Below are 24,531 nucleotides of genomic sequence, written 5' to 3' on the forward strand. Positions count from 1 at the left end.
TTCCCCCTGTCCCACCCTCTCCATCACCACACATTTCTCTCTTTCCGGCCATCTAACATTCTAATCATGCTAAAAGGAAAGAAGAGTGTTAAATTGAAAAATATGTGAAAGAATGACAGCGTACGTACGGGTGGTGTAGCCGTCTATTCCCTCGCCTGCAAACACGAGGGCCGCAGGTTCGCGCCCCCCGTTGGTACCACCGGCTTGGTCGGGCGTCACTACAGACACAATATTGGCCGTGTCTGCGGGTGGGAAGCCGGACATGTGCCCTGGTCGCTGCACTAGTGCCTCCACTGGTCGGTCAGGGTGCCTGTTCAGCTGGGAGGAGAACTGGGGGGGATTAACATGTTCCTCCACTTGCGCTACGTCCTCCCGGTGAAACCCCTCGCTGTCAGGTGAAAAGAAGCGGCCGGCGACTCCACATGCATCCGAGGAGACGTGTGAGAGTCTGCCGATCTGGCAGAGGGGGTGGAGCAATGTGCCGGAGCCGGGCCTGCTTATACAGGGGAAATTGGCCATGACCAATTGGGAGAAAAAGAGGAAAAAAGAAATGACAGAAATTCATCTTAATCTTCAGATGAGGTGTACCCATATTGATGCAGTCTGCATCAATATGACCGTGTGAACAGTGCTGGTTAAATGAGGAGAGATGTTGTTGGTAAACCCTCTCTCCTCTCTGTCCACAGCAGACGTTCCAGATGAACCAGGGCCTGGGCTCCGGTGGGGGCTTGAGCTACACGCCCTACCTGACCCCCATGTCCCACAGCATGGGCCTGGTGCCCAGCGACATCCTGCCCAGCTCGCCCCTCATCGTCCCGGGCAGCCCGCCCATCTCCGTCAACCAAGGCTCCTCCTCCAATCAGAAGCTGCTGCGCACCGACAAACTGGAGGTGAACCACCCAATCACAACACTCCCTCCTCTCAGACGAGCTTGACGGCCAATCCATCATAGCTAATGTTCCCTCCGAGCTCGCCAAGTATCATTATGGCAGTAATACCCGACAGCCAGGCGTGGTTCACTCTGATTATGAGTACGATGGTTGTGCGATCTGTACGAGATGCAGCCCAGGATTTTTTGCAGTACCACAGCATAATTACAGTGGAAAATGTCCTCAAGGGTATTATGTGTATTTATACAGTAGTTACCAGTAGCTACATGTGTACTGTCTGAAGAGTTTTCTTCAAAGTAGTGTACACAACATATACACAACATATACACAACATATACACAACATAAAAAGCAAGCAGGAAAAATGATAAAAAGCCCTAACTAGCTCCCTGGTTGCCATAAGGGTTGGCGTAGCAGCCATCAAACTCGATTAGAAGACACCTTTGACCTCTGAACAGATCAGAAGACATCTTTGACCTCTGAACAGATCAGAAGACATCTTTGACCTCTGAACAGATTAGAAGACACCTTTGACCTCTGAACAGATCAGAAGACATCTTTGACCTCTGAACAGATCAGAAGACATATTTGACCTCTGAACAGATCAGAAGAAATCTTTAACCTCTGAACAGATCAGAAGACATCTTTGACCTCTGAACAGATCAGAAGACATCTTTGACCTCTGAACAGATCAGAAGACATCTTTGACCTCTGAACAGATCAGAAGACATCTTTGACCTCTGAACAGATCAGAAGACATCTTTGACCTCTGAACAGATCAGAAGACATCTTTGACCTCTGAACAGATCAGAAGACATCTTTAACCTCTGAACAGATCAGAAGACATATTTAACCTCTGAACAGATCAGAAGACATCTTTGACCTCTGAACAGATCAGAAGACATATTTGACCTCTGAACAGATCAGAAGACATCTTTAACCTCTGAACAGATCAGAAGACATCTTTGACCTCTGAACAGATCAGAAGACATCTTTAACCTCTGAACAGATCAGAAGACATATTTAACCTCTGAACAGATCAGAAGACATCTTTGACCTCTGAACAGATCAGAAGACATATTTGACCTCTGAACAGATCAGAAGACATCTTTGACCTCTGAACAGATCAGAAGACATCTTTGACCTCTGAACAGATCAGAAGACATCTTTGACCTCTGAACAGATCAGAAGACATCTTTGACCTCTGAACAGATCAGAAGACATCTTTGACCTCTGAACAGATCAGAAGACATCTTTGACCTCTGAACAGATCAGAAGACATATTTGACCTCTGAACAGATCAGAAGACATCTTTAACCTCTGAACAGATCAGAAGACACCTTTGACCTCTGAACAGATCAGAAGACACATTTGACCTCTGAACAGATCAGAAGACATCTTTGACCTCTGAACAGATCAGAAGACATCTTTGACCTCTGAACAGATTAGAAGACATATTTGACCTCTGAACAGATTAGAAGACATCTTTGACTTCTGAACAGATTAGAAGACATATTTGACCTCTGAACAGATCAGAAGACATATTTGACCTCTGAACAGATCAGAAGACATCTTTGACCTCTGAACAGATTAGAAGACATATTTGACCTCTGAACAGATCAGAAGACATATTTGACCTCTGAACAGATCAGAAGACATCTTTGACCTCTGAACAGATCAGAAGACATCTTTGACCTCTGAACAGATTAGAAGACACCTTTGACCTCTGAACAGATCAGAAGACATCTTTGACCTCTGAACAGATCAGAAGACATATTTGACCTCTGAACAGATCAGAAGACATCTTTGACCTCTGAACAGATCAGAAGACATATTTGACCTCTGCACAGATTTCTTAGATGAAACTATCTGTTGTATAAATTATATCACAACCTGAAGGGATACTCTGGGTTTATGAGATCATTCCATTTCACTGGCAGATAATTAATAATTAATGACCTGAAGAATTAAAATTTTCAGGTTGGCTTCAAAAGGCCCAGCTAAACAATTCAGGCTAAAACATACCAAAAAAAAAAAAAAAAAAAAAAATATATATATATATATATATACACACACACACACACACACACACACACACACACACACACACACACACACACACACACACACACACACACACACACACACACACACACACACACACACACACTATATATATATGTCACAAAACTGTGATCCTCTCACTCACTATTGTATGTAAGTCATGTACAGTATATATCTTCATTACATTAAGGTAGAGGTAGCGAAGACGTTCTGTGTAGATGTAGCATTTATTCGTTTTGAGAACAGAAATTATTTTCTTTTCTGAAAAGCCTTTTTTTTTTACCATTGGCAAACAGACTAGAATTTAGACTACATGAAACTCCAGTGATTTAATTTGAAATGTTGCTCAGTATCTACTGTGGTATTTGCTTGACTGCTACAGTTGGAGTGGGGCAATTACAACAACTTTAACTGATCTGCCCCCGGCAAAACCACGTCTCCCCTGAATGAGAATAGCTCGGTAATTGTGAAAGAGACCCCCCCCCTGCCCCCCCCCCCCCCCACCGCATTTGTGAAGATAAACAATAATCTCCCCAAGACCTGGGGGTGATGCGTAGGTGTGTGCCTGCCTGTATGTGTTTTTCTCTGTGAGAGCTATCACTTAGCAACTGAACGAAGTTGGCCCTAATGAAACAGTATCCCTCTGAGACACGTACACACTCCCACACAACGCCGGCATGTGTGCGCACGCACTCATGTTGTTGTGTGTGTGCGCGTGTGTGTGCGTGTGTGTGTGTGTGTGCGTGCGTGCGTGCGCCTCTCAGTCCCAGATTGCAAGTGACAAGCAGGTCCCCCTGTGATTACGCCCATGACTCTGAACAGATGAACACTACCTGCTTCAGCGATTCCAGAGTCGTTTGGGTTCCTCACACATGCCTATTTTGGTTACGTGTTGATTGAAGGTCTTGTTGGCCTGCTGTCCATGCAGTATTTTAAGGCATGTCCAAAGCTCTGAGAAGCCCTGATCGTCAATAGCTGCTGTAATACAAGCCAGGGTTCCCACGCGTCCTTGAAATCCTTGAAGGTTTGTGAATTTGAGACAGGGGGGGGAAAAATCAAGCACTTGAAAGTTTTTGAAAATAGATATTATACAGTAAAATAGACATGGGTCATTGAAAGTGCTTGAATGTATATGTTTTGTGCAAGAATAGAAATTGAGATTTGCACTTGAGAAATGTTCACACATTCAAGCCTCTCTTTTGTAATTGCACTTGCTATAAAACCTGCTAGTTCTAATTATACAAATTCTCAATGTTGTCATTATTTTAACCGTTTTGATCCATGTCCCTATGTGGTGTTGGTCCTTGAATTTGAGGGAATTGGGGTCATGGATAGTCCTTAAAATGTGATGTTTAAAAGGTGTGAGAGCCCTGACAAGTTGTACTGTAAGACGCTGTAGTGCTCACTGTGTGTGTGTGTGTGTGTGTGTGTGTGTGTGTGTGTGTGTGTGTGTGTGTGTGTGTGTGTGTGTGTGTGTGTGTGTGTGCGTGCGTGCGTGCGTGTGTTTGCTTCCGTGGTTTCTTTTTTGCGTGCGCACATCTGTGTCTGTTTGTCTACCTCTGTGCGTGCGCGTGTGTGTGTGTCTGCACGCCTGTGCGACTACTCCGCCGCCAGGTTTGCCGCGAGTTCCAGCGGGGTAACTGCGCCCGCGGCGAGACGGACTGCCGCTTCGCCCACCCCAGCGACAGCCCCATGATCGACACCAGCGACAACACGGTCACCGTCTGCATGGACTACATCAAGAGCCGCTGCTCCCGCGAGAAGTGCAAGTACTTCCACCCGCCCGCCCACCTGCAGGCCAAGATCAAGGCCGCGCAGCACCAGGCCAACCAGACGGCCGTGGCCGCGCAGGCCGCCGCCGCCGCCATGGTGAGAGCACTGCACCGCTAAGTCCCCCACCTACTGCACACACACACCTACTGAGTGGTAGAGCAAGCCAGGAAACACACACACACACAGACACACACACACGCACACGCACTTTGTCTCGGATCTGATAACATCCAGATCTTACGAGTTCTCGCCTTTTTCAGAACAGAGAGGCCATTTACACCTGGCGCTAACATGCGTTTTCTGTGATCAGATTGCAATCAGATTGTGTTTTATCACTTGAAATGCCAGGTGTAAACACCCCCAAAACGCATTGAAGATGGATTGCAATCTGATCGGCCAAACCCCCTCCGGAGGTGGTCAGGTCAGATGCATTGTGTACACATTGAACACAAGTGTAAATGCAATGTGTCCTCTCAATCTGGATACAGCAACTTTATGCGGATTGAGAGGACAACCATTTGTGCAATCTGATTGCAATCAGATTGCAATCAGATGGCAGAAAATGCATGTTAACGCCAGGTGTAAATGGAATCAGGCTGAAGTGATAAAATACAATCTGATTGCAATCTGATCACAGAAAACGCATGTCAGCGCCAGGTGTAAATGGCCTCAGACTGACAAGGCAAGAGCTTGTAAGGTCTGGATGGGATAGCAAGGCTAGTGGATCGGGCCTCTATTATAGGCCCTATAATATAGATATATATAATATAGATATATAGGCTATATATCTATATACCATGAAACTTCCAATAAACGCTTGGGCCACTTTCTTGCAATAGCCTGGGAGGCTTTTATGTTGCAGCGAATGAAGCCGACGTGTTGCTATTGGAGGTTTTACGGTAGTGGAGGGAGCAAGTAGACACACTGTGTGTAGACTCTGTTTATTCACACTCTAATAATGAAGAGACATATTCGGAGAGGGGTTTCCGGTACAACGCTGCCTCTACCTAGCTATCTTGGTACCGCTACGCTACCTGACTCAAACAACGAGTCGATATCGTCGATAGGCTGTGTGTCCGGGAGCATATGAACCAACAGTAATGTAGTAGCAGAACTAATTGACCGGAGCCGCGCACTCACTGCGCTGCAAATTTGTAATCATCATCATCACCCCCGGTGTCTTTCAATGAACTCGAGGGGGTTCAGAGATCAAATTTGAGCAACTTTGTACCAGTTAACGTTGCTCTCTCCCATTTAATAGCACCCATAGGCTCAGGGAACAACACACACATGTAATGTAATTACAAGTTACCCACACAGTAACATAAAATGTGGAGCACTGCTTTATTACTGTATCAAACATATACCCGCCTTTGCTGGTTTATTCTAGTGCCCCCCCCCCTCTCTTCCTGTATACAATTCACTAACAATACTCCTCCCAAAGTGATCGAGGCCATTGTATACAATAAACAGGCTTTAGTGAGACCTAAACGCATCAGTACAATGCCGCCACAACAATCTGTTATTATCTCGCCGCAGAGTCCCCTTTTATTTTCCAATGCCCTTGGTTCATACAAAGACAATGTGCTGGCGCGTCCCCCCCCCCCTCCTCCCCTCCACACACACACACACACACACACACACACACACACACACACACACACACACACACACTCTGCTCTCAATGATAAGTGCGCCTCTCTGCAGATCAGTGCAAATTGAATCAGAGAGATGGATGAGAGCGTGTGGCCCAGGGTGGCATCATGGGCGGGGTTTACCCTCCTCCGCCTTTAGTTGGACACATCCTCCTAACGAGGAAGAGACTGAGACAGAGAGACAGGCAGACAGAGAGACAGGCAGACAGACAGACAGACAGACAGACAGACAGACAGACAGACAGAGAGACAGACAGACAGACAAACAGACAGACAGACAGACAGACAGACAGACAGACAGACAGTCTGGCAGTAGATGGTGTGTCTTGGCTTGGCCCCACCCTCCCCCAGGCGCTAAGCAGCTTCTTTTGAATGGTGGTTTGGCTGCTGCACTCACACGCCTTTTACTGCGCCAATGTGCTGATTGACTCCACCCCCCTCCCCCCCCCCCCCCTCCATGGCATGGGCATGCTTTTCGCGTGGCACATACCTCGCTCTCATTGGCTTGCTCCATCGCTGCTTGCTCTCTCCCTGTTCTTCCTCCACAGTGCGGGTGATAAAGGTGACTGTAAGTGCAGGTTGTCGGCGCGCGCGTGTAACGATGATAAGGTGACTGTAAGCGCAGGTTGTCGGCGGGCGCGCGTGACGATAACGGGCGCGAAAACGGGAAAAGCTCGACCGAAAAATGGGACATTCATGAATCGAATAAAGCCTGAGAGAGTCCAAGTCGTCACTTAAAACCTGATGCTGAACTGTCAGCGTTATTGTCTCAAAGATACGCCGAGTGCCTTAAAACGACTGTGAAAAGCCATGTGAGGTAAAACGATGCACCGTCAAATAGAGAGGCAAAGTGAAACGTCACTTCCTGCTTTTCTCCCTGTACGAGCACTGGAAAAATATGAATGGCGTGGAACGGAGAATAACGTTACTTTTTTGATCCCGTTTGAATTGTGCCACGGGGTGCCAACGTAAATTTTGTCAATTTCAAATGTAACTTTGCATGTCAAGAAAGTCGCAGTTTGTCGCCAAACTGTTGCACTATAAATTATAAATCACAAAGACTACATACACTAAGTGACGTCACTTTCTCTACCGGCAAAGCTGAAGACTGGCGACATGCCACGAGCTTCCACGACGAGCTATGTAGTTTCTATACGAAACTAACCCCTACGTTTCAGTTTGACGACAAACTGCGACTTTCTTTACATGCAGAGTTATGTTTTAAATTGACAAAATTAACGTTGGCACCCCGTGGCAGAAGCGACAATATATCGTGATATTTTTCTGAAATATCGATACAGTAAAAATATTGCGATATACAGTATTGCGATATATCGCATCGATTTTATTGCACAGCCCTACCGTCAAACAACTGGAGTCGGAGCCAACCTTGCTAGCGCATAGTCCTCACACTCCCATACCCCATGCTTCTGTGTTTCTCATATGACCCAGTTTATCTACTTTATGACCCAATTCTCAATTTACCACTTAACAGTTATGAGCTGTGCTAGAGGTGAGGCGGGGGGGGGGGGGGGGGGGGGGGGGGTTATAACCTCAGGACAAAGAGTTGTTTAGTCAGCACCTTCCAACCAATTTTCTCCCAGCCCTGAGCGTATACTGATGCGCTTTTATCAAAGCTCATAAAGACTTTGCACTATACTGCTTCAAGTAGATCGTATCACCATCTATAATTCACCTTTTTTTTCTCCGTACACTAAAACAAATAGGCTTTTGCCCAAGACTGACGTTTATTGCAGATAACATCATATATGAACTGATCCAGCTGCAGTGAGAAGAGCCTCGTGTTCATGTAATGTTGTTCCTGTCAGTGCCACATTCTCTGTTGCCTGCCTCGCTGTGACCTCCTACCCTCATTGCAAGTGGAATGCAGTCATCTTTGCCTTTCGTGTCACTTTAATAGACCATCTCCCATTTGAACCAAACATCATGTTTCCGCCCGTTAACACGGCAGTTACATCAGCCGTGCATTGTTGCTCTTTAGTAGGATACAGCGGCTAGAGGATCCACATACATGATTGAGGCAAGAGGCTTGTGCATGGGCTCCTTAGCTCGCCACATCTGTCATCTTTTTCTGTCTTTCAGCAATGCCATCAAATGTTTCATGCAAACGCAATATTGGAATAATGAAAACCAGTGTTGGGGGGTAGTAACCCATTACAAAAGTAACATATTACATGTAATATATTACTTTTAGCAGTGACTCGGTAACTTATTACCACTAGGATTTCAGTAATATTATACCGGTTACAAATTGAGATTCGATTTCTTTTTTAAATCCAAACACATATTTAGTTTGAGTTAGTTTAGTTTAGTTTATTGCACATAATAATAGTAATAAAACAAATCAATACATGATAGATTAAAAAGGAAACAGAATATATACAGTACATATTGATTGGAAAGAGAAGACAATAAAAATAAATGTGCAGGAGGAACAAAAACAACAACAACATAAGGGCTTGTCAGGTTGCCCTCCTAACGCAAAACATTCAACTTAAAGATAAACAAAGTGAGCGAGTGATTTAAATAAAGATACAATAATTTCCTAATCAAATTGTGTGTTTTTAATGCAAATAACCACTATAGATGACAATAACAAAGGAAATGGATAACATTTAGAATTTTGGACGGTTTACACTGACTTCGGGACGGTTTAAATAATTTTTCGGGATGGTTCCGGGGCGGCGATGTCATTCTGCTACTGCAGTTATTTTGGTGAAAGTACCGGTAATGCAAAAGTAGTGCAATAAGTAACGAGTTACTCTACACAAACGGTAATATCGTAAAGTAACGTATTACTTTCAAATGAAAGTAACTAGTAATATGTAGTATATTGCATTTTAGAAAGTAGCATAGCCTGAAATAACACGGGAAGCTTAAATCATTCGCCTAACATTTATTGATGAAGCTTAACGTTAACCCTGCTAGGCTGGCTCCGTACTGATAATGGTATATAAACCACATCTGTGTGTTATTCAATCGCCCCCTAGATTGTAAAGTAAGACGTATTTATCTGTTAGTTGGATCTAGGAGGAATATAAGAATAAACAGAGCTCCACATTCTGTGATTGAATTACGACTTAAGAAATTGTCACCTCACACTGTGTCACTTCCTCGAGCTCATTGATCACACTAACACATTCCCTCCTCATGGTGCAGTAGTATTGCTTTGAGGAGTTGTCACTTAACTGTGCAGGATATATGGAGCACTAGACGAGATGCCACGTCGTGAAGCGACACACCACTACAGACAAGGATGTGATGGCTAAAATGTCGGGTTAACCTGACACGAGGGGGGGCAGCACCCCCCATCAGTCTCTCACATTGTCATAGTGTTTATCTGTGGTTGAACCTGCCCGCACAAATAGAGTACCGCAGGGAGGACGTCTTTTTGTAAGGCTTCACCGGAAATCGCCACCATTTTGGTTGGTCAGGGGAAAAAAGTATATGGGGTTTTAGAATGGTGATTTCACTTAAATGCATAAAATAAGGTCTGTGGTTAACAAAAGTTTATGGGAGCGCAGATTTGGGTTCAGCAGCAGGATAATCTTCACGGACGTGAATCACTTTTATGCCTTTTGAAGAGTTTTCTAAAAGACACATTTACGTTACCAAAAGTCATGAAAGTGTTTCACGTTTGTGAAGATTATCCTGCTGAACCCAAATTTGCGTTCCCATAAACTTTTGTTAACCACAGGACCTTATGTCATGCATTTAAGTGAAATCCCCATTCTAAAACCCCATTCACTTCTCCTCTTTAAGGGAACCTGGAAGTATACCTCCGGACTCATTCCTGCGCTGTGCTCTATGTGTCCAGTACTTACAGCCAGTTGTGAGGGCGGGGCTAAATAACTGGAGAGGTCACTCACATCCCAGTCTGTTGTGGTTGTTTAAGTCACTTCTCAGGCTTTCTGTTTCTGAACATGCCCCAAAGAGAGAGAGAGAGAGAGAGAGAGAGAGTACACAAGGAGCACTGTAATGATTGTGTGTGTATAGGATTGTAGTTTTGGCTGAATATCCTTACTTTGAAATCTGCAGAGCACCTGTTCAGATCTCATGTAAGGTTTCAGTCCAATATCTATAGTCAGTATCAATTGTGTTTACCCTACTAGATTTTGTTGTTGCGTAGATGTTAAAAGACCTGATTTTCCTGTTCAGAAATAGTTCACATTACTACTAAAATGCTTTCCCAGTAGTTTTAAGTACATCATAGAATCTTGCTTTTTTCTTTTTTTTACCGAAGGTTAATGTAGATGCTTTTTTTTTTTTTTTTTTTGCTTTTGTACTAATTCAAAAAGTAGCAATGTTTCTTTAAAGTAAACAAAACAAAACAATTTTTTGTTTATGTGCATGCCTATTGTTTTGTATGTGGTATACTTGCATTCAGATTATTTTTGTTTTTGTTTTTTTCCTTCTCACCTACCCACAATGCAATGCTGTCCCCCATGACGCACCTCTGCTTGCTGTTACCTGTATGTTAATACGCTTGAATCCCATTGGCCCACTGCCATCATGTGCTCGCTGCCTGCTAATAAAAGACTCAGTCGACTGCCAAAGCAATGAAGCGACCCCTCGAGGCAACTGTAGACCTGGTACTTTGACCTTTCACCTTTTGCTTTGCATGTAGCTTTCTTTAATTGTACTGTAGCCACTCACAAAATTTAAGTTGGCTCTTTTGTTTTTGTGAAACCCTGTAAGACACTGTAAATATATGTATTTCTACACCATTGATAATCACCAGTGGCAATTATGGATTGTAGTGTACTGTACATTGACGTAATTAACAACTACCACGTAATGTTAAATTAATTCCAGCTAGCACACTATTTCCCTAAGTGCATTGTTGATGATTGCCTTGCTATGGTGTAGTTCCTCATTGTCCTTGTGATAGTTACAGCAAGTTTCCATTGTTTACCCTGTTGTGCTGTGCATAGCCAAATAACAGATTACAGATAAATGACAGATACAAAGTGGCAGTGTTGACGTCTCTTAATGATACGGTTGAAATCACCTCACCCTCTACTGTGCGTCCCCCCCCCCCGGCCAGGCCTTCCCCCACGGTGTCCTCCAGCCCCTACCAAAGAGAGCAGCACTTGAGAAGAGCAACGGCGTGAGCTCGCTGTTCAACCCCAGTGTTTTGCACTACCAGCAGGCTCTGGCCAACGCACAGCTCCAGCAGCCTGCTTTCTTTCCCACAGGTAAGAGCACGTCCAAATACGTGTCTGTACGCACAGAAACACACAGACACACACTGAATGTGCTTCGTCGTCTACTATGCTGGGGGATTTCGGGAATTTCTCATCCCTAAGTGAGAGAACCTAATTATCTTTTTTTTTTAATCAAGTTGCCATTTCCTCACCAATTGTAGTCGGCCAATTTCCCCTACTGTCCCGGTCGTTGCTCCACCCCCTCTGCCGATCTGGGGAGAGTTGTAGACTAGCACGTGCTTCCTCCTATAGAGACACTGCATGAAATAGGTCACGCCCATCACGGGGGAAATCACTCCGTTCACTCCCATAGACCAGCGTCATTTTCCTTGAATTAAACATAGCTAAAAGCTGTTGTGTGGTGGGCTGCGCACACAACAAATGTAAAAAATCGGCAGTTAAAGTTTTCTTGTACTCCTGAGCAAAACAAGGAAGCCATTGAGAATTGGCGAGAAGAAAAATGTGGATCTAGCTGTCAAGGAAGTAAGTTGGAGTGTTCATCTTCCGTATATACGATCTTTTGGTGCAACACGCAACCATGCACGCGACATAGGAGAACGCCAGGATTGGAGGGGGGGTTTCTGTTTGCCCCCGTTTTGGGCGTGGTTTCTGAATGACGACGCGCTCCGCAGTGTCTCTATACATGTGCATTCATTTGAATGACACACAAAGGGAGCTCTGTTGTGATCGTGTGTGATAACGCTTCACCTGTTCACCATCCTATTCATCAACTTTGATCTAGTGCCTGCCTATATAAACATGTCATTACTGCCAGGTGGCAGGGCAGTGTCGAGGGACAAATAGGCTGTGATCAGAGGAATCAAAGCTGATATGATGTGATATGATAGACCTGCCGTTCATTCGTATTCAGAACCAGGTTTAGGTTCCAATTTGGGGGGGGGGGTATGGAACATGAAGAAAAACTATGCTCCTTTTGAAGAAAATAAATGTTGTGAGCCCATTTGGCGCTTGTTCAATCTCTCTTGACAGACATCGATATTTTGGCAAAAAAAACCAAATGCATTTAAAAAAAGTTATTTGGTTCCAATTTTCCCATAGAAATTCAGGCCTGTTCCCGTATTCCGCACCCCCCAAACAAAACGCTCTCGCTGTCTATTTCATGCATAGAAACTAACAGGAGCTTGGCGCGCTTCAGGTTACCTACTAAATGAGTTAACTGCAGCTAATCCATTAGCGTGGACTCACGAGGATGAGACTGCTATCCCCAGCTCCGGCCATCTCTACCTCCTCTCTCTGTCTCTCTGTGCTGTGTGATGCCTGGCAGCCCCTCACTCCTGTTTGCAAATCATTCTTAGCGTTTGTTAAAAAAGAAAACTGAAGTCATTTTTTAAGATGTATATAAAATACTCTACTAATAATTTGTGTCTGATATGGGTTTTCTCACACACACATTTAATTATCTTGTTAAAATCCTTGAAATGACTTCCTCATTAAAAAGAAAATCTGTAAATATCTAAATGTCGATTTTCTTAATTTTTTTTTTTAGTTTAACTGCTGAATACTGGACAGGGGATTGGCTCCAAGTATTTGTGATGTCACAAATCATGCTTGTAGGAAATCTGCCTTATCAATGAGCACAGAGAAACTTTCCACTTTCAGATTATTGTGAATTATAATTATTGTGAATAATCAGATTATAATCAGATTATAATCAGATTACCCCCCCCCCCCCCCCCCCCCCCCCCCGTAGTGCAAAACAATTTGCACCGACAATATTAGACAATCATAGGAGAGTGTTTGAAGGTTAATGTCATATTTTGACGTGACTGGCAACTTCTCTGAATTCTTCCAATGCAGTAAACCCCACCCATGTGCTAGTCTAAGCACGTTAAACCAAATACCAAGGATTATTTGCAAATACTATTGGACCCAGATGTGACGGGACGCGTGTGGAGCTCGTTGTGCTGACATTGCGTGATGCTCTATAACCTCCTGAACTCCCAGCCCCTAACTTCTCCTCTCTCTGTTATACTCCCCACTTAGTGGGCGGCCACACGGATCCGTGGTGTCTGTCCGTCCACTTTCATTTCTCTGTTCACTTCCATTCATTTTCAACACAGCCGTCCGTCTGTCTGTGGAGCACTGATGAAGCGTACATATCCAGCAAATTTGCATACGTTTGATGGACAGAAAGTTCAAGAGGGCTGAACTTTTTCCAGATGGACAGATAGTCACCGTCCTTTTAGCCAATCAGAGTCGAGGAGGCGTTCTCAGAGCGGAAATGGAGGAGCGGAAGTCACCGCCATGACAGTTGCCCACATCGATAGAAATGTTATTTTAGAGCCACAATATTGTTATAAATATCAAGATATCAAAGCTGGTGGGCTTTATGGAAAGAGCATGACTCGAACTCGTTGACCGTTACATCAAACTGCTCTTTCAGTGGCGTTTTATATTGCCACATTAGTAACGTAGCGCACAGAGCTAACAGCTAGCTAACGGCAGCTTTCTTCTTCTCTCGGTTTATTGGCGGGTCGCTGACACCTTCAAGGTGCTTACCGCCCCCTGCAACCTGCAATCGACATACATCTATCCGTTTATAATTCTGTCCCATTTTCTGACGGATCAGTGTGGCCTTTAGTCTTCTATCTCTTTTCCTGGACAGTACTGTACACTCCCACACTCCAATCAAAATGAGTCTGACGTTACACAAATGTACTAGTTGCAGCCATTTAATTGTGTTCATGTTGCCATTTTAAAGTATACATGTCCAAGAAATTGGGCCCCCCAAGCAATCAAGTGTTCATCACGTCGCATTTGAATGAATGATATGGAATGGAGTAGTTTAAAATGTGTAAAACATGTGTAGCATGGTGATTGACTAGCCATCAATTATTGATATATTACTGACCAGTAAACCTATGTAAGCAGCTGTGCAGCATGCTGAACCTAGCCACAGATTCTCCCATCAGATACAGTGGTTTGATTTGTGTTTAATCCGGCTGCAACTGCATGTAAAACAATTTTGTACCACTAATACTGTATCAAAGTCCTCTACTACTCACTGTATGGCTGACCGCACCGCTGTAAGTAGCAGCTGAGCTTGTGACTCTTATCATCCGGGCATGTTGGTTTTTAACAGTATATCTCCAAGCTTTTTTTTTGTTTTTTTTTGTTTGCCTTGTCTAACCTTGTTGTACTCCTCCCTCTAAATTAACCCATTTCTCTCTTTCTCTCTCCCTCTCCCCTCTCTCTCCCTCTCTGTCTCCCTCTCTCTCTCTCTCTCTCTCTCTCTCCACTGCATGGCCATACAGGGTCAGTGTTTTGCATGACTCCTGCTAGCAGTCTTGGTAGGTCCTGACCTTCCTTTCTTCTCTCACACACTCTTTGATATAGATCGGGGGAGGGAGGGGGCGGGGGCGGGGCCTGAGGGGGGAGGGGGGCGGGGCCTGAGTGGGATGAGTGGGTGACATCCACAGCCCTTGCAGGTGACACACAAAAGGTCATCGCCTGTTTGTGTCTGTGATGAAACGTTTCAAAATGTGCTGTGGGAAATTCTCTTTTCCAATTGGGCCGACTGTCCATTCCTGTAGTCCGCCGAGGCTGGGCTATATCGATCTGAAACACACAGTTCATGTCCGTTTTGTCTCACCTGAAAGGAGTTGGCTTTTCAGTTGGGCCTTGAACGTCTTGTTTTCTTATTGACCCTTTTTCTTGCTAATACCCAGTGTATTAATAATGATTCAAATGTCATCAGTGTGGTGAAGATACTGCAGACTGTTACTCCTAAACGTATCTGTCCTTCAGCTGTAGGCTAGATATTGTCTGTTTGCTGTGTTGTGTTGATCAGGAAATTTAAATCAGTTTCCCAGAGAAATGATCTGACCCACCTTGCTAGAGCTTTGGTCTCTCTGCTAACAAGGCTAATCGACAGGTGCTACACTAGACTAGACCAGTCGATGGTAGAACACTGAACAAACAGGTGCTACACTAGACTAGACCAGTCGATGGTAGAACACCGAACAAAACTCAATCTGATTACATCTCTGTTGTCTGATCTTGACAAGAGTTAAATGTTTTGTTGTGAATTAAATGGCAACGAGAAAGTCTAAATTACCATATTCCCTACTGCCAAATATCCAATCGACAATCGATTACAGTCATTGAAATTTGTCTCCTGCACTCCTCAACTTCTCTGGGAAAAACAGCAAACTGATTTGCCGTCTAAATTTCCTTACTTGTGATTGTAATCAGCTTCTCTCCTCTTGTTTGTTTTTGTTTTTTTCTCCCATGCTCTCTTTTTCATTCTTTCTTTCATTCCTTCTTTCTTTCTTCCTTGCTTTGCATTGTGAATGGTTGCATGCCATCTGCCGGTGTAACCCTAACGATGGCTTGCTGGTTCTCTGTAACGTCCACCGCCACCACCACCACCACCACCAACAACAACAACAACAACAACAACAACTACAACAAATGATCCCGTCGAAAACACACAAACCACAACTGTTGCCACGGTTACCATAATGCTCCACCTACCTGTCCATTGCTTCCACCTCCTTCCCCCCCCTCCCCCCCCCCACCTCCCTTCTCCCACCCAAAAAAAAAAAAAAGTCCCAATGATGTACAGTGCTGCGCCTGCTACTGTCTCTGCAGCAACAACTCCTGCCACAAGTGTCCCCTACGCAGCAACAGCACCAGCCAATCAGGTTTGCTCCTTTTAAAAGCTTTCTTTCATCAGTCCCCCGGAGCTCTGAAGAAGTGCTGCCTTCATAGTGAGCAGCGTTAGCCTAGCCTGGGTAAACCCAGCCCCCACGTGTCCTGCTCTCAGAGTTCCCAGTCACTTGTGACTCGTGAGCAGGGTAAGCCTGAGAGCAGGTCACTGGGGGGCTGGGTTTACCCAGGCTAGCGTTAGCCTGCAGCTCGAGCGCTAGCCCGGCCCCGCCCCACATCCATCCGCCTTCACCGGGCATGAAGAGCCTGTTTCCCCCACACACACAATCTGAAGCAAAGGGGCGACCTGAGCAAGCCGGCGCCCCCTACAGTCTCTTCTGTATCGTGTTTCTTCCAAAAACGTACGTACATTTTCTGCCGGCGCTGCCAGAGCTCCGTCAGCCACTCCAAAAACAAGCACTTCTTCAGAGCTCCCACATTTGCAAAAGTAGCAGTCGTGTTGTGTTGCACTACTTCCTGGATTTTGTTTTTTTGCATGTGCTGTTTTTTAAGTTTTCTTTTCCACTTTCTCGTTGTTGTCGAATAAGCCTCTCCCATCTGCAGCGGGGGGGGGGCGTCATCTGTATCGCTTGTGTGCCGTGCAAAACATACACGCATTCTTCACGCGCGCAAACGCACGCACGCACGCACGCACACGCCCTCACGCGCATACATAAAGACAATGACTGCAGCAAAGCAACGCAGTTCTTCCGAGCCCGGTCTCTCTGTAACAATCTCACCGGCGCCATGTTGGATCCTGTCCTGCATTCGCTCCTCCCCCCCGGTTTCACCTTCTTGCCTCTTCCTGCTTGCGGGATGAAAGGGGGGAAGTAAATCACGTGAGGCAAAAGCGTTTTGTGGGCTGCGCTTGTCAGGGTGAAGCAGCCACGGGGAGACTGATCAGAGGCTTGTCAGGGTGAAGCAGCCACGGGGAGACTGATCAGAGGGACCGTCTAAAAATGGCCTCTCGATAGCCAGCTCTCCCGTCGCTGTGTGCCAGCGGGAGGCGGGACGTGGGGGCTGAGCCTCGAATGCCAGAGTGACGCATGTGCGGTGCCATTTTATAAGGCTGGAAATCAAAGCACAATGCCACAAGGCCCTCTGGCCACATGCAGCTGGCAATCATTTTCCTGACAGCTCCTCACAGAGGGTCCTCGAGGGGCTCTGCTGCTGTACACACAGATGAACAGACGAGGCGGAGCCATGTGTGTGGCCACTGCTGAACATTTCACTTGCCCCACAAGCCCGTCATTCTCAGACCCAAATTGCGCACAATAGCCAGAATTTGAATGAGGGCAAGGCACCTGAATATAGAGGCAGTTTGAGATTTGCTTTGGAAAAGTGTGTTAGAAGTAAAATGCATTATTATTATTATTATTATTATTATTATTATTATTATTATTATGATTACAAATATTGCGTGCTCATTTCTCGCTCCGCGTGCACAGTTGAACAATAGACCCTTTTCATGGGGGGCATTCTGTCGAAAAGGCAGAACAAACACAGGTGCAAGCAAAACACGAATGAGGGTTTCCAAATTCCAATCATGGAAGTTGGAAACCCTCATTAGTGTTTGGCTTGCACCTGTGTTTACCCTGCCTTTTCGACACAAAATGGCCCCCGTGAGAAGGATCTATTGTGTGTGGCACACCTCTCCGCCTTATTATACGGTAGTGACATTATTATTATAATTTTTGTTATATTATTATTATTATTAGCAATATTATTAATATTATTGTTGTTATTATTATAGAGACGAAAATCCATAAGTTTCATTCTTCTTGTCATCTCTTTTCTGTTTAATGTGTAGTGTTAGGATGTGTAGTGCTAGATTCTTACTGCCTTTCTTCATCTTACTGTACATAAGGTGTCCTTTAGCCTCACTGTAGAGAAAACGGGCTGTTTCTTCTTCCGTATGAAGGCTCCAGGGTCGGGGGCGATTCATTTTCAATTCATAAACAATTTTAGGAATTAGGATTCTCTTTTAAATCCTTAAAAAAAAAAGCCTCCTATCTTGAATGAAATACCTGAGCAAGGATTCTCTCCGTTGCCAAGGAATAACAAGGTTCATTTGATTTTCAATTGTGAATTGCTAATTGTGAGTGAATTGACTTTAATCCTGCTATGTGCTTCATACAGTATGACGGTGCCAGGTTCCCCTGTGGCCTGGCTTTGTCAAATGTGAGGACGTTTCCCCGAGACCTTCCCTCTCATCATTAAAGAACATGGTGCAGGTTGGAGACCACATTGCATTCATATGTGGGAGGGGTCTATAACAGTGGGATTTTCTTTTCTTTTTCTTTTAACCCATTTGATACCTGATGCAGCATTTGCTTGTATATCCCTCATTTGTGTGTGTATCCCTTTAAGACCGCGAACCGCGTCACGCGGTCCGCGGTCTTAAAGGGGTACACACACAAATACTGCATCAGGTATCAATGGGTTAATCACACACTAGCTGTATCTAGACTAGTTTTTGTCCAGCAGCTGGCCACTGTTCCTGAAAAGGAACTGCCAGCTGTGATGTCAGTCCAGCTGGGCCAAGCAGCAGAACGTCCGGCAGCAACAAGTGATGTCACAGGTGGAGAACCCCCAGGAGTTCTTATTGGGCACGTGCTTTAGAATGCCACCTTTTTCTCCATATTTCTGCAGCAATAATAATAATCATTTGTTTTTTGGGGGCGGGGGTCTTTTCATACTAATCACCAAAATGTCAATTCATTACAAAATTCAATCTGCACCGTGCTCTTTAAGCGAGACAGCAGCCAGATGACCTGGTGCTTTATTGGCCCTCGCAGGCCACCGGTGCGTGCACTTCCTGTGAGTCACCGTCTCTTCCTGTCATTGGCATGCAGCAGCAGTCGCACCAGGAAGCACAGCTGCTCTTGAAAAATGCATGTGGTACACGAGCTGGAGAAAACACTGACGTCAGCCCTGAGCTCGCTCTGTTCTCCGCCTGGCCCGCTCTCCTCCTCCTCCTCTCTCTCTGTCTGCTCATCTCTCCCTCTCACTCTCTCCCCCTCTCTCTCTCTGTCTGCTCATCTCTCTCACTCTCTCTCCTCTCTCTCTCTCTGTCTGCTCCTCTTTCTCACTCTCTCCTCTCTGTCTGCTCATCTCTCTCACTCTCTCTCCTCTCTCTCTCTGTCTGCTCGTCTTTCTCACTCTCTCCTCTCTGTCTGCTCATCTCTCTCTCTGTCTGCTCATCTCTCTCACTCTCTCTCCTCTCTCGCTCTGTCTGCTCCTCTTTCTCACTCTCTCCTCTCTGTCTGCTCATCTCTCTCTGCCTGCTCATCTCTCTCACTCTCTCCTCTCTGTCTGCTCATCTCTCTCTCTCTCGCTCTACAACTAAAGATCCTTCCTGCTAGGACGCAGTAAACACCATAAATTACCAGCTGTGCTGCATACAGCACTAGGCCCTTTGATCCAATCCTATCTAGTATTTGAGAATAAAAACCTGGACCAGTATTAAAGGATAAGTTCACCCAAAAACTCAGATTCAGTCATTATCTACTCATCGTGGAAGGAGAGGTGACGACGTTTCACTCACAGCAAAACACTGTTGCAGAATTGCCCCAAACAATTGAAGTGGATCGTGACCAACTTTCAAACGTAAAAAAGAAAAAAGCCTCCATGCTGCTCACCTGGGGCCGGTTGCACCAACTGGTCTTACACTGGTCTTAACACATTGACTGCCAGCCGTTTTTTTTTGCTGTAGGTAGCTTCTGCCAAGCCGTTTTTTGAGGATTCTGGCTCATTTTACAAGAGCCGAGGATTCGTTTCAGCTTGGACTTTGTGAACATACAATATCTCAAAAGTACTAATAGAATGTGTACTTTCTCTGTCTAAAAGAGTTAGTTTGTAGAGTTAGTAGTTATGTAAGCATTAGCAGTTGAATACAGCATGGTTTTAGCGTCAGAAAAAATATTCAGAGATAAACGGCTTTTTGTGAAATTGGATAGAACAGTCACTTTAACCATTCATTTTTGGCTCTCTCTCTCTCTCTCTTCCTCCCCCTCTCGCTCTCTCTCTCTCTCTCCCTCCCTCTCGCTCTCCCTCCCTCTCTCTCTCTCTCTCTCTCTCTCTCTCCCTCCCTCTCGCTCTCCCTCCCTCTCTCTCTCTCTCCCTCCCTCTCGGGAGGGAGACGCACTAGGTTTAATCCTAGTGAGAGGGGGAGAGGGAGAGAGAGAGAGAGAGAGAGAGAGGGAGGGAGGGAGAGAGAGAGAGCGAGAGAGAGAGAGAGAGAGAGGGAGAGAGCGAGAGGGAGAGTTGCTTCAACTCCTCCCTCCGTGGGCGTTCTTCTTGGCTGCAGCGCCGTGTAACAAGCACTTTCCTACCTGTGCAAATTCACTTTCTCATACTCTCGACCTCTCAAATAAATTTCTGAATAGAAATTAAATTACTCTAAATTAGAGCGAAAAAGAAACAAAAAAGAATGGGTTGAAAATCCCATTCTAAAAGCCTTTTATGGCTGTTTCCAATTTGGTGCTATTTTGCAAGGCAAAATGGCCTGCTGCTTGTCACCAGCCCCGCTGCCGCTGTGCCTGGCTGTGCCTGTCTGCGTGGCCGCTCCCCGAGGAAGCCCGGCTGGACTCGCCCGCCTCCCGGAGCCCTGGCCGAGAGCTCCGATGAAGCCCCTGCGACTCTGGTCATATTTACGCTGCGTGCCTCAAAGTGTGCTCCATCCGCAATCCACGATGCAAGTTTGCAATCCCGCACCGCCAGCAATCAACGCGAAAACGAAAGCGCCTCCGCCAATCCATTTTCATGAGAATGGAAATGGATCACACTGCTTTTTGCTTGCCTTCCTACTTCCTTGTCGCCACTTAGTGGGTCGGTGGAATGGGTTGTACACGTTGTACACGTCCAATACTTATATAAGATATGTAAAAGGGTTAGATGCACAACCCCCCGTTAAAAAAAAAAAATCGATGCCAAGGACGTGTTTACACGTTGTTGGCAGTCAACAGCTGGATTCTGAAAACGTGTTTACACGTTGTTGGCAGTGAATGTGTTAAGCTAAGTTGGTCGTAACTTTACGACCTAACAGCTACGCCGGTTGCACCAAGACGACTTAAGCCTTATTTTCACTAAGACCAGGCGTAACTCCTACGCCTCGTCAGGAGGAGGCGTAGCAGAGATCTCCGCGGAGACCTTTTTGACCGTCATCGTCGTAACACCGCCAGTTCGCCGTCTTTGAAAGCACGACGTTAGATTATAACTAACTAGTTGTGTGGCTTAGCCTTCCCAAATGTTGCCGTTACTTTTTTAGAATGTAATACATAGAATTGGGAACGTTACATTCAATTTCATTCAGACTCCCTGACACTAATCGCCGCCGCCATTTTCCCCCGGGGCTTCCACAGGAGGAGGGGGGTGGGAGGAGGGAGGGTGTAGTGACGCACATACAGTAGTGGGTGACGGCGCGAGGCACATGTGGGCCAATCAGAGGGCATTCCCCGACAATTCACATGAACGCGCATTGCTACGACCAGCGTAGTTAAGACCAGAGTAAGCCGTGTTGGTGCAACAGGCGTAAGTCCATGGTCTTAACTAAGACCGACGTAGGAGTTACGACCAGGCATAGTTAAGACCAGTTGGTGCAACCGGCCCCTGGTGTAATCCAGGTCTCCACATGATGCCAAGTTGACTTAATGAGAATGAGAATGAGAATCACTTTATTGCCACAATATTTCATACAAGGGATTTGTCTTGGTGTCAGTATGCAGCCTCGCGGTCAGATCAGACAAAGATGTAATTGACACTGTAGCCAGGCGCTCGAACAAGGTGAGGGGCAGTAGTGACACTCGCCTGCTACAGTGAAGATTTCAGCTGTAAAAATATTGATATGACCGCTAGGCTGCATACTTACACCAAGACTAATTCCTCGTATGTAATCTTGCATATTGTGGCAATAAAGTGAAGATTATGTCATGTGAGCAGTACGGAGGCATTTTTTCCCCCAATACTTTATTTACATTTTTCTATAGAACACAAACAAAACAAAACAGACAGGCTCAGACACAAGAAAAGAAAAGAAAAACAAACAAACATACAACATAAGGAACATTCAACATTACAGTGGGTGCTAGCAGCCACGTAAGGTGCTTGTGTGCTTGCAGTTGATGTACTTGAGATCTCACGCAAGGGCTCTATAGGAAACCAGCCGGACGAGTCACCCGTCGCCCCTAACCTCATCGAGGTAGGCTAACCTCATCGAGGTAGACTAACCTCATCGAGGTAGGCTAACCTCATCGAGGTAGGCTAACCTCATCGAGGTAGACTAACCTCATCGAGGTAGGCTAAAAACGGGTCCCATATAGTTCGACATTTTCTAAGCGAGTTGGTTCTCAAGAACCTGAGTCTCTCCATCCGTATAACAGAGATCATGTCATCAGGCAACAGTTGTCCCCAGGCAGTGTCAGAGATTGTTGCACAGCTGTAGTGAAGTCCAGAGAGGACTCGGAGCAGCCGAAGATGGCGAGTTCTGCCTCCGGCTGAAGGGTTATTTCGTAGGCCTTAAGAGTACCAGTCAAATATTTTGGCCCAGAATCCTGCCAGTGAAGGGCAGAACCAGAAGGCATGAGACAGAGTGCCCTCCGATACCTGACATCTATCACAGTGAAGAGACAAAGGGGTAGATTTTGTGCAACTTTTGCTTAGAATAGTGAAGACAATGGGTGACGTTAAATTGGATCAGCTGGTGTCTACTATTAACTGAGCAGAGCTTGCACCACAGACAAACTCCTATCCCATACAATATCAGATAACTCAATGCCAAGTTCCCCCTGCCATGCTTCTCTAATCCTCTCAGTAGAGGCTGTGATGCAGTTGTCAAACAAACATAAAAACCTAGATATTAGATGCTTGGAATGAGGAGGGCTCAGCAAAACATCGAAGAAAGCATGTTCATCTGGGAGTGTTTCAAAGGTATTCATCTTGGATGGAACATGATCCCTGATTTGCAAGTATCTGAGCCAGTGTGTGCCAGGCAATTCAAACTTCCTTTTAGTATGGAGGCATTATTATTATTATTATTATTATTATTATTATTATTATTATTATTAGTATTATTATTATTATTTATTTTATTTTATTTATTTTTTACTTTTGAAAGTTGGTCATCATCCACTTCAGTTGTTTAGGAGCTGCAACTGTGTTTTGCTGTGAAACCCGAATGTTTTGTGTACTAAAAAACTTCACCCGTCCTTCCATCGGCATGGTTAGCTCCTCCCAGGCTGTAAATCCTATTGGCACTGAGTTTGTGCTGATGCTAGCTGGTTAGCATCAGATATTAGCATCCCCCTAGCTGTTACCTGGCTCCTCACACCTACATATCCCGAGCCATAAGAAAATGCGAGGGGGGGGAACGCAGTGAAGAGGATTAAATGGGTGTGCTGCTGTAAATCCTGTGCCTCTTTTGTAACATTTTGTGTTGGCACTCGTTAGCTTTTTTTTCTCTCTCCCTGATTGAATAGGGCCCCCTTACTCTAAAGGAGAGACCATAGAGGCCACTCTGACTCAAAGAACTTCACGTTTCAATGGAGCGTTTTACACTCACAAGCTCTGAATGCTTTTTCAAGGCTCTTTTCACTCCACCAATAAGAGAAACTAGAGTAGAAACACTGATTTATGCGCACACAGAGGACAGGACATTGCAGACCTGTCGAGGGGCTCAGGTGGCCGATAAGGTCATCGTCTGCTTAATTACAGTCCACGACCTTCCCATCAGCCCGCTCTGTCATTTTGACGATACGGGGGAGTAGCCAATCACGCCGCTCCATGTCCCAGGTCATATTAACCAAGCTAACAGTGTTAGCCTCTCCGACAATGTCAATGGCTCTCTAGGCAGATTGTGAAGTTGTACTGCCATCTACTGTCTACTGCACGAACAGCCACACTACAATCTCCAGCCATTGCTTTACATGCATTGTTGGTCGTTCATACTGTAGGCTATGAGTTTTGCCAGTGAAGTGATGGGGAAATAGTCTGTTGACATTTTGAAGGAATGAGGCAGGGATACTACTGCCTTTTAATTGGAGGAGCTGAGTCAGTAAGAAACTGCCCAACTAAAGTGCTTTTGAGCAAGACACTGAATTCCTATTATACACTATTATTCTTATTCCTATCAATAGACTGAGCCATGATCAAAGTCCACTACATTCAAAATCACAATCCTGATGGTTACATCTACATCAGGGGTGGGCAACTGGCGAGCCCCTGACCTCACTCAGTGTGGTCCCTGGGTCAATTT

The 24,531-nt window shown here is 45.3% G+C and overlaps 1 protein-coding gene across 12 annotated transcripts in view; it reads left to right on the plus strand.

Annotated features, from left to right (window-relative positions):
* LOC310773603 (muscleblind-like protein 2a) overlaps positions 1-24,531 on the plus strand; it is a 101,466-nt gene that overhangs the window by 70,657 nt on the left and 6,278 nt on the right. For 2 of the 12 annotated variants that reach the window (XM_083633514.1, XM_083633516.1), the window contains 7 exons: positions 687-890; positions 4,568-4,822; positions 10,941-10,994; positions 11,450-11,600; positions 14,885-14,920; positions 16,182-16,276; positions 18,420-18,514. In XM_083633514.1, coding sequence (XP_083489640.1) covers positions 687-890; positions 4,568-4,822; positions 10,941-10,994; positions 11,450-11,600; positions 14,885-14,920; positions 16,182-16,276; positions 18,420-18,500 — 876 coding nt within the window. In that variant the 3' untranslated portion in view covers positions 18,501-18,514. The remainder of the gene's footprint in view (positions 1-686; positions 891-4,567; positions 4,823-10,940; positions 10,995-11,449; positions 11,601-14,884; positions 14,921-16,181; positions 16,277-18,419; positions 18,515-24,531) is intronic. The other 10 variants (XM_083633518.1, XM_083633517.1, XM_083633520.1 and 7 more) reach the window with 9 other exon arrangements.

Source organism: Poromitra crassiceps (assembly GCF_964638095.1).
Source record: "Poromitra crassiceps genome assembly, chromosome: 3".
Lineage (NCBI taxonomy): Eukaryota > Metazoa > Chordata > Actinopteri > Beryciformes > Melamphaidae > Poromitra > Poromitra crassiceps.